At 42.3% G+C, this 10,760-nt stretch overlaps 1 protein-coding gene across 7 annotated transcripts in view; it reads left to right on the forward strand.

Annotated features, from left to right (window-relative positions):
- Positions 1-9,585, forward strand: part of SLC26A5 (solute carrier family 26 member 5) — a 36,102-nt gene extending 26,517 nt beyond the window's left edge. For 4 of the 7 annotated variants that reach the window (XM_063323486.1, XM_063323489.1, XM_063323485.1 and 1 more), the window contains 8 exons: positions 949-1,044; positions 1,818-1,924; positions 3,142-3,211; positions 4,671-4,763; positions 5,688-5,810; positions 6,684-6,896; positions 7,163-7,217; positions 7,715-9,585. In XM_063323486.1, the coding sequence (XP_063179556.1) occupies positions 949-1,044; positions 1,818-1,924; positions 3,142-3,211; positions 4,671-4,763; positions 5,688-5,810; positions 6,684-6,896; positions 7,163-7,217; positions 7,715-7,857 (900 nt within the window). In that variant the 3' untranslated portion in view covers positions 7,858-9,585. The other 3 variants (XM_063323488.1, XM_063323490.1, XM_063323491.1) reach the window with 3 other exon arrangements.
- The last annotated feature ends 1,175 nt before the right edge of the window (positions 9,586-10,760 follow it).

Here is a 10,760-nt window from a genome sequence, read left to right on the forward strand (position 1 = left end):
TGTCCTATTGCTTGTTACTTGAGAAAAGAGACTGATCCTCACCTCGCTACAGCCTCCTTTCAGGTAGTTGTAGAGAGCGGTAAGATCTGCCCCTCAGCCTCCTTTTCTCCAGACTAAACAACCCCAGTTCCCTCAGCCACTTCTCATAAGACTTGTGCTTGAGATCCCTCACCAGCTTTGTTGCCCTTCTTTGGACACAGTCCAGCACCTCAATGTCTTTCTTGTAGTGAGGGGCCCAAAACTGAACACAGTATTCGAGGTACGGCCTCACCAGTGCTGAGTATGGGGGGACAATCACTTCCCTAGTCCTGCTGACCCCATTTGATTGCAGCATAGGAGTTCTGGGAAGAGGTTAAAAAGTTAAAAGAAATAACAGCTCAGCTAGGAGAGGGTTGGGGCTGAGTGATGGCTCAGCATAATGAGTTGGTTTTGCTGCAGTGTCACTTATTTGTATAAAAAAATGTATTTACATGAATAAATATATTATGACTTCAAAAAACAATGGTTTCTGGTGACATGCATAGGATGATATGCAATTCCTGTTTCTTTTTATAAGAGATGTACCTTGGGTTACACCTGTATGATTGTTGCAGGAATTGTTGCAGTATATTGTAGAGAAACTTGAATTTGAGATTACAGCCTAGCTGCTTCAGGCGCTACAGGCACTATAACAGCAGCACCATGAGCTCAGGAACACGTGATTTCTCTTGCCAGGAAAGAGTAAATCAAACTGTACTGGCTCTGGCTTGGTGTTTCTGCAGCTGCAGTAAAAGCATATCTCTACTGGACTACTTGAAAAGTTGGGGTTTTTTAAATGGAACATCTGTTCCGTAGACTTATATCGGTTGTACAAAGCACAGAAATACAGTTGCTTGTGGTGGTTTGAAGTTCTTGTTTGGCATTGGGTTTATTTTGCTTCTGAAAATTGCATTTGTGTAATATTCTTAGACAGTGCTAGCTGCAATTGTCATGGTGAACCTGAAAGGAATGTTTAAACAGTTTGGAGATGTTGCGCACTTCTGGAGAACCAGTAAGATTGAGCTGGTGAGTAATGCGCAGCTCAGTGCCTATATTTTACTGTATTAAATTTGTTGCTCCTCTTCTTCCTAACCCCCAAAACAGGGTAGAAACTTATCAAGGAGTTACAAATTGGTGTTGCATTGCAGATGAACTCAGGAGGTGGAGCTGTAAGTACCCTAGGAGAGTGATCTGTTGCAGACAAGAATGTTTTTGTTGTTGTTCAACAACCTTTAATTCAGGTCAGAAGTAGTTTGGTTGCAGTAAAAGCAAAGCTTTTGCAGCGTTGCTATAGAAACTGCTCTGAAGGCTGCCGGAATGTCTGAGAAGAATTTGAAAAACAGTAACAAAGAAAAGTACTTGAAGGTATTTGCCATCTTTTAAGATAAACCAAAAACCTGGCTAGAGTGGGCTAGGAGTGTATCCGAGGGAACATTTTGGTGGCATTTTTCTCCTGGATTAACCAGATGATGGAAGTAAGTGAGAACTACTTGCAGGCCTTGAGTATTTTTTTTTATCCTAAGGTATTTGGGGTCTGATGGTAACAGAGAATTCCTTGGAGAACAGGAATTAAGGCATTAATTAATATGTGACAGTTTGTCAGATGTAATATTAGTGTGCCTTGAGCTTTTATGTCCTTCTGAAAGGTTAAGGCAAGTACAGTCTGCTATCCTGATAGATTACATTACAGTCTATTCCTGAACAGAAGTGATACATCGGTTTTGAGGCTGAAATATGCTATTGGTTTTGCTGTTAACAGAAAAGGATGCATAATAATTCAGAGCTTTTCTTTGTTTTAGGCCATCTGGGTGGTAGCTTTTGTGGCTTCTCTTTTCCTGGGACTAGACTATGGTTTGCTTACTGCAGTAGCGTTTGCAATGATAACCGTTATTTACAGAACACAAAGGTCAGATTTCTTCTTTATCAAAATTAGCGTTTGCTGATCTCCTATGTGGTTTTGTTTGTTTAAGGGGTGCAAATAAACAGAAGACCTTTCCACCCTCTTCAGCTGCATGTAGTATAGAATCTGCTTCATAATGTAGGTCATGCCCTGTGGCTCTGATCCAGGGTTCACATTTTATTTTTCTGAGAACAGAATTTCTAGAGGGCACAAACTTGCAATTTCAATAATAAATAGAAGATTTTCAATTTCTTATATTGGTTAGTCTTCTTGTTTACTTTTTTTAATGCCTAGAGTTTAGAACTTCAGATCTGCTTGATGCTAGTTTAAGTAAATGCTTACATTTTGTGTGCACTAGTTGTCACAATCAAGCAGGAGTTGTGTCGGGTTATCACTAGACGAATGTTTAGGCATTTTATAAGAAAGTTCTAATTAATCAAAAAATTGTGCCTGCCCTTCTAGTTTTTCAAATAACATCCTCTCTCCCCATTCAAAGTGACAAAGCTTTTACGGTGGAGCTTTCCAGGTCTACAGTGAAATGATTTATTGCATGTGTGGATAGGACTGTCATGTGAGGCTTCTAGGCTCAAGGTCTGGGATAGCTGGGTGGAAAATGTATAAAACTTTTGGTTTCGGTCTTCATTGGAATGAAACGAAATTCTGACATTTCCACTCTGCATGAATAAGAGTATTTTTACTGCATAAATAAGAGTATTTTTCTGCCATTTCTGTATGGTTTTGTTCTTGCACACAGAACTGTAATGTACTTTGCTGTCACGCTGCTTGAGAGTTGGGAATATTCATCTGCTCAGGCATAGTTCTGGGAGCAGAGTGGCTGTTTCAAATTGCAGCATGTTTTCTGCCAGTATGATTTTCCGTATTTGCAAGATAGTCAACGGAGTTGCACCAGTTCATGCTGAAGAGAATTTGCCCTGTAACTTTGCATGCTTTGGCCCATGCCTTTCAGAAAATCACAATGTTACAGTACTAAGTTTTTTAATTGTTTTTGCACTGACAAGAAACAAACTTCTTTCAACACCAAATGGCCCCTTTATTATGTTCCTGCCATAAACTGTCCACTGCTTTTGATTACCTTTAGATAAGCCAGTACCAGACAGGCACTGCAGAATGACCATTTTAAATAAGTTTCAATCTGTATTGAACACTCGCTTTTCCACTTTATAAGTGATAGTACTGAAACATTTGCTTCCATTTCTCTCTAGACCTCAATACAGAATTCTTGGTCAGATTCCTGACACTGACATCTACTGTGACGTGGAAGAGTACAAAGAGGTAGGAGTGTATTCTTCTGCTCTGAAAAGTTTTATGTAGTAGAGCAAAGACAGCTGTGGCAATTTGCTGTTTAGCCCTGCCATATGGCACGTATAGTGCTGTCTGCCTGGCATTCACCTGTGTTGAAAGGAAAGAAAGCAAATTTGATTTTAGTAGTAAAAACTGTTTTGTTCAAAATGGCCTGCTTTTTGTACTGCATGTACGTTTGACCAGGAGGTGATCAAAAGTAACCTTTATACTAGTTCCACTGTACTAGCTTGTACAAAATGATAAGGTTTATAGGAATACCACTGCTAAACCTGCTATGTACACGGGTGCATACAAGGCCACCTTCTTTACTTTTGTAGCAGTACTGCATGAAGTCCATGGAACCCAGGGTCCAAACTGATCTCTTCTTCAGAATTGCACAAACCATTCAAAACAGCATCTCCCTGCCTCTGCCCATCCCCTGCTCATTAACTATACATGGTTAATGGCACAGTTGCTTGCCATGCACTTAGCTGCTTTTAAATGCCATTTTGTTCAACCAAAACTTGGTGAAAGCAGTACATTTTGTCAATATAACGGATATAAACATGCTGTATTTATTCACAAACAGCAACTACAATTTTCTGTGCTCTGTGCCATGTTCTCAGAGATGCTGCTATGAAGGCTGCCTCCCTCTTTACTAAGAAACTAGTCTGTAAAAACCTATGTGAAAAGATGATGCTGTAATCAAAAACATTCTCTCACCGACAGTTCTGCTTTGAATATGATACAAAGCAGAAGTGTATGTGGGGATGCTTATAGCTGTATGCAAAGAAGAGGAGACTCCATTTTTGTTATACTGAATGCAGTTAGCGTTTCCTCCTTCTGTATAAAGACGGGGTTGGCAGCGTATGGCAGGCTGGACCTCTGCTCCTGGCCAGGTCGTTTATGTGTAAAATGTCAAGAGTGCAGCCTGTTTAGAGATTACATCATTTAAAGTAGAGGGAAGAAGTGATACTGAGACCTATCTGAAAGCCTGTTTAAAACCAAAGATTTGAAAGGCTCTTTTTTTGCTACCTGAGGAGACAAGAAACAAAAAGAGAGACAGAAAAAGAGAAATAAATCATTATGCCTGTAGAAAGGGAAGCTAAAAGGAGGCATTTCCTAGATCTGCATGATTTCCTAATGGTAATACCAGCTGCAGAAGGTAACATCAGAGAACTGCAAATATTTAATTCCTTTTTATGTTACAAAGAAGGAGAAATGTTACATGGCATTGATTGTGTGCAGTATTATACCAGTAAAAGCGGAGGTTCTGATCTTCTGGTTGTCTTTGCTCACGACACTGCTGACCCTCTTTGTCTGACACATGCTGATAGCTGTTCAGGGTTGGCTGTTGGGCGGCATGTTCATGTGCCTTGTGATCACACAGGTGTTTTTCTTCTAGTGCAGGCAATACTTAACTCTGCACACCCAATATTCTTTTCCTTAGGTTAAAGAATATCCTGGAATAAAAATATTTCAAGCTAACGCATCGCTTTATTTTGCCAATAGCGAGTCATATACAAGTGCACTGAAGAAAAAGGTGAGTAAAGCAAATTCTTTAATGTTCTGTGTCTTGACAATTCACACTGGCTTCTAAAACTTCTTTCAGCCCCTTTAGTGTAGCGCCTCGCACAGTGTTTCTCAGCCTGTGGCACCTGGTGATCAGTAAAATAAGAGAAAGTGACCCTCCAGCCAACTGCAAATCATCTTGGGAAGCAACAACATGGTGGGAGGGAATAAACAGACCAAGTGTAGCTTAATACTAACTGGTCGTGAATGGGACACCTGGTGATTGCAGAGCACAAACTGGTGAAACAAATATTTTTTTCAGAAGGAAGTAAGTAGTTGCTGAACTGAAAACAAAATGTATGGAATTAAAAGCTTCCTTCTTGGGTGACAGACTTTACTGGAGTGTAAGACCAGGGAATACTGTGGACATTCAGTGCCTCTCATGAGCAACAAATTCCCTGCATACAGAGTGTGCCTCACCTCCTGTCTGACCCGTGTTTGACTGGGTGGGAATGGCAGTAACAGAACTAGCTAAGGGCAGAACTGCCTGGCCGGTGGCAATTGCACCCTTACTAACTTCTGAACAATTTTTCTGTAGCTCCCGTGGTGAGTCTTATACCAAACAGGCGGGTGGTATTTATCTTCACGAAGCAAGAGGTATCAGCGATTTATGTCCAAATGCACTTCTCTCCCCTTTGCTCTCTGCACTGGAATCAGCATTTGGTTGAAACACGGCACTGTCTGATTACAAGAAAAGAATGTGATGCATCCCTTCCTCTTCTTGTTAACACAGTGCTTGCCAAGATTATGCCTTCTTACTTTATGCTGTTCTCACCCCCACCGAGGGAAGCTGTGTTTTAAATTTATGACAGTGACGAATCCAGTACTAATTGATACCGCCAATGTCATCCTAACAAGCTGAATCTCCTCTCATTGTGCTTTCTTTTCATGACAGACTGGAGTGGACCCTTGTGCCATATTAGCAGCAAGGAGAAAAGCCCAGAAGAGACACGCCAGGGAAATAAAGAAGGCAAATGCACTGAGAAAGAAAGCTGTATTGAAACTAGTGAATTCTTCGGTAAATATTTACCCCTGCTTTATCAGCTAACATGCTGCTTTCTGGTGTTACCGTTCTTGTTTATACAAGGCACAACATCCTACTCAGGGAGCAAGCACTGTGCAGCAGGGACAGGCTGCTGAGGGAACACCGTTAAGGATCAGAGGCTCATGGCTGGATTGGATAATTGGGTTGAACCTTGGTTACATTCAGGTAGCACGTAGCAGAGCGGAGCCTTTCCACACTGTCACGCTGCCGCAGCAGTGCTGTCAGCAGAAAGTGGAGGGACCCTACCTCTGCCCCTCCCCACACACTTGGAATAGTCCTGCAGAAATAGGATAGAATAAAATAAATTCAGATTAACAACCCCTGTAATGAAAAGGTGCCATCCGCACTGCGGATCCTGGCGTGGTTAAGTGAGGCAGGTACGTGGAGAAGGGTTGTTTGTGCTTTTGTGTATGTTTAAATTCACCCCCACAGTGGGAGCTGGCGTGTGCTTTTTACCATGGGAAGCCAACCAAATGCCTGACTTAAGGGCCCGATTGCTGTCGCTTCCTTGGAATATATAGGCCTTGACAGGATCAGCAGGGATAAGGCAAGGAAATGGAGTAAAAACATATGAACAGGTGTCAGCGTTTGAAGGAAATGGGTAATTTACTCCTGAGATAACAGCTCTAAGGTGCTTGCATGTGACTGTGGAAAGGCTGGGCATAAGAGAATAAACCTGGATATACGTAAGAGATGGAAGCATGTGCGCGTGTGAAGCCAGTTTCTGTAACGGTTAGGAGCTGTGCATCTTTGACAGGCTGAAAGAACAGGTGAGTATGGGGAGGAAGGGGATCTACACTGAAAAAGCATGGGCTGTCATTAAGCTTTGTTCTTCTTCTCTCCCAGACTAATGACGTGGAAGCAAGTGTAAAACATGAGATAGCAAACGATGAGTTACCTGTAAATGGAAGATTTGCATCTGCAGATGCGAGTGTACAAGACATGTCTTCTGATGAGCAAGAACATTTTGTGGAGCCCAAACCAAACATCCACTCTTTAATTCTGGATTTCGCCCCGGTGAACTTTGTGGATTCAGTTGGAGCAAAAACATTAAAATCAGTAAGTAAGGCTTTTTTCCCAGAAAAAAACATAGAAAACTTGTGAGATACCTAATAGGGAGCCTGTCGGCATGAGACATAAATGCCGGCTCAAATACAATCCAGTATCTCACCTAAGCACGGTTTTAATTCTGTAGTGCTGCAAGTTTTAGCTGGATAGTGGGGAATGTGGACCGTGCAACTTTCACAGTAACCGGCTTACGTCTTCCAGAACTGCAGCGTCTACAGGATTTACCTGTGCTTAACTCCAGTTTAACTCTGTTGCAGATTATAAAAGAATACAAAGAAGTTGGTGTCTGCGTCTGCATTGCCAGCTGTAGTGGTGAGTTGAGATTTTTTCTCTTTTTTGTGAGCTTTATGGGAGAGACTGTGTTTTAGCTCTTTCTCTCTGGCCCCGAATTTTCTGCTGCCAGGCGCCTCAGCAGTATCAGCACTTACTTCACTTAAAATTGTATTAAAATTGGATTTGAGGAAAAGCAAGCACATATGCATTAGAGCCTTCACTTTAGTGAAAGTAGAGCGCTGACGTTGTATGTTGAAACTGTTGTAATAATACAAGAAGGAGAAAAAAGCCTGCGATGTTCCAAGTTTCTGATATTTGGAATTGTAGCATCTTCTGCCAAGAGAATATGTGTATGTCTGGATAAGAGAATTACCAGTTTGGAGTAGCAGTCGCATGTGATCCACCTGGCTATTGTAAATGCTTTAAGTAATAGCAAGTAAGAGAACAAGTTGTCGACTTCTTCCTGAGATACCGTTGTCTTTCATCCTTGTACTTGGGCTGATGCACTGATGCCGTGTTTGGTTTTTCGTTTGTAGGCCCTGTTATGAGTGAGCTGACAAGACTGAATTTTTTTGATAACGCTGTGACAAGAGAGTCGCTGTTTCACAGTATTCACGACGCTGTCCTTGCTTGCCAAGGGAAAGACAGGTCTGCTTCACAGGCTGCCTTCGACCTCTGAAGAGTGGCATCGAGCAGAATGGAAGCCAGATCTGTGCTGATGGAGATTCTTTCTGAATATTTAATTTGCACAGTTTAAAGAGAGCCTAAGGCCGTTTGATTCTACGGGTATAGGGTGGTGCTTATTTTCTGTAGAAAGCGTGGATAAGGAATCAGAAGCCTTCACGCTCTTGAATTTTTGTCCTTCAATCAGGGTGTAGCCTCCCAACGACATACAAGCACAAAATTATGCAAGACAAGAAAATTCAGTGTATTCTGCTACTATCGGAATCTGATAGACAAGGTGACATTCCCGTTCCTGTTGAGAAAATGGGCACTTTAACTCACTGCGAGGTGGGATCTTGCAGGAAATAACTGTTCTGCAATTGTGATGCACTGTACCAGTGTCTTTAAAGAACTTTCTTAAATGACTTTTAAAGCCTGATGTCAACATCTGCATTCAACAGATTCATATAAATTATAATAATCTGCCAGATGGATTAATGAATTCACACTGGTGGCATTTAGCTGCTGCTCTTTTTTAAACCTGGATGGTACAGTTATTTTTTTAAAACATCTAACCTGTCTCAGCTATACTCAACTCTTCATTGCCTGAATGTTTTCACTCTAAGTGAACTCCAAATTAGAAACTCATTGTTTAATTATTACGTTATCAATATGGTACTTTCGCTGCCCAAAACTTGTTATGCTTTCTAGAAAAGAATACAACTGATTTGAAGCTAAGATTAGTTGAGCCTCGACGTTTCAAGACAAAACTGGTTTAAGGCAGGTGTAAAGCCTATTAAAATTAAATTAAGAACCAATGCCCTATATGCAATCTTTTAAGATGGAACAAAAATGTAGATGATGTCTAAAGCCTCAGTGGTCAAGAAAAAAAAAAGTACTTTTCTGTTGCTTGAGATCTCTTCCTACCAGCAGCGCTGCCTCTGCCTCAGCTTTTAAGTGCTTTGAGAAATAGATTTCAATAGAACTAAAAAATGTTACATGTTTGGGTTTGTTTTTTTTAAAAGAAAGTGGTGGGTTTTTTTTCCCTGTTGTCATCACAACCTGGCTGCTGTGCTACTGCTGAACTTCCCCTGTGAGACAAAACCGTGGAAATGGAACTCAAGAAAAAGAAACCTTCCATGCCTGTGTTTCCCTACCGACACTCACTATGAATCTGGGCGGACGGAGGAACCTCAGAGTGTTTCTCAGTAGGTGTTTCTCAGGGGCAGGGGAGCGTCCGAGACATTTCATTTAGCACCCTCCAGTCACAGGCCCGGTGCATACGGGAGTTCAGATGACTTCCTCTCTAATACTATAATTTTGCTTCAAGTTCTGTTGCAGTTAGGGCTTGCTTCAGGTAAACCAAGTTTCCCAAGAACCGGGGGCAGGCAGGGAAGATGTTTTATTTCCTCAGCCGCCCCTGCCAGTAGGGGTAGGAAGCTTTCTGCATCAGAAATTACTGCTTAGCTGGAGTTCAAAGGATGAATTGACTGCATGGTGACACATTGTGCGTGTTTATTTAAACACCTTTTTGGTACGTTTTATAACATTAACTAGTTTAACGAGCCTTTGTATCTACATACAGTATATTTTTCTACTTTCAGCTTGCCGCAGCTTCAGTTTTTAAATATATAGTCTCTCCAGTTCACGTCAAAACCCTGTCAACTTCTAAAATAAAGTGATGAATTGTCAAAATTCTCCACTTTGTCTTGGTGAGATCTCTGTGTGCCAAAATGCTGGGTTGGAAACCTTGGCCCCATACAGTGCTGGCTCCTGGCCTGTGCGGCGCTAGTGCTCTGCAGCCACTGCCGGGTCACCGCCGTGCTGGTAACTCAGCCCCTAAAACACAACCTGGCAGCTCTGGGCTGGTCTCCTGCGCTTTGCTGCCACCAGCTGCCCCGCGGCTTCCTCCTCACCAACCGCCTTCCTCCGCCCTGTACTGATTAACACGACTGCTAGCTAAAAATGTAAATCCTGCCTTAGGCTTGTCCGTGCTCAGTTAAGCAGCCCCCCATCCTTTAAACCCGTAACAGGGCTCATCTCTGTCCCCTCTCCCGTTTGTCTGCAATTGACAGGGTGAAGCCCCACCACAGCGACTGTCGCTGACAGTCTGCTATCTAGTTTGATACCTCTGAATTATCAGAATAATATTCCTCTCGCCCCTCCTTCTTGCAAAAGTACTGATGATAATTCAGGATACCCGGTAAGACCCCAATTCTTTGTACATCCTTCACTTACCCTTCTTCAGTAGAAGGCAAACTTCAAGTGCTGCTCTTGGTAAATGAGCGATACTCTCAGTGCTTTCTGAACCGCTTCCCGCTCAGGCTTGAAATGAGAAAGAATTCTGTGCTACCAATAAAACCCTCCACAAAGTGTTCTTACCAAAATAACACATAACCCCTGAGATCAGTTTTCCTGGCAGGAATGGGCAAAACCACAGGATTGCCTGAATTTGCTTATCAAGATACTGACACAGGTCAAAATCCTGACCAAGTCCATGCACCACGTACGCTCTTTCCCTGTTGCACACGCTTCCGCTTGCAAAAATAAATAAAGCGGCTTCACAATCTAAGCTTGATACATTGATGTCTGTTGTATCAAAATGAGACCTGATAAAACTTCTCTCACTTCCAAGACAAAGCAGCTCCCAAAAGCATTTTTCCCCCCCCCAGGTATTTCTTCAGCTCTTCCCTCCCTCACCCCCAACTTTAATGCAACACTTTTGAAAAAAGAAAATAAAAGGTGCTTTTCATTGCCCAAACCACCCCAGCTCTACAGGAACACACCAGATGAAAGATCAACCTCTTGATGTCGCCGGCTGCCAACAACCACCGGCTGTTGCCCAGGGGCAGGGCCCTACCGGGGTCACCCTTCGTGCGCAGCAGTAACAGGATCTAGCAAAGTGCTCACTAGTAGACT

This window comes from Chroicocephalus ridibundus, chromosome 1 (assembly GCF_963924245.1).
Source record: "Chroicocephalus ridibundus chromosome 1, bChrRid1.1, whole genome shotgun sequence".
NCBI lineage: Eukaryota > Metazoa > Chordata > Aves > Charadriiformes > Laridae > Chroicocephalus > Chroicocephalus ridibundus.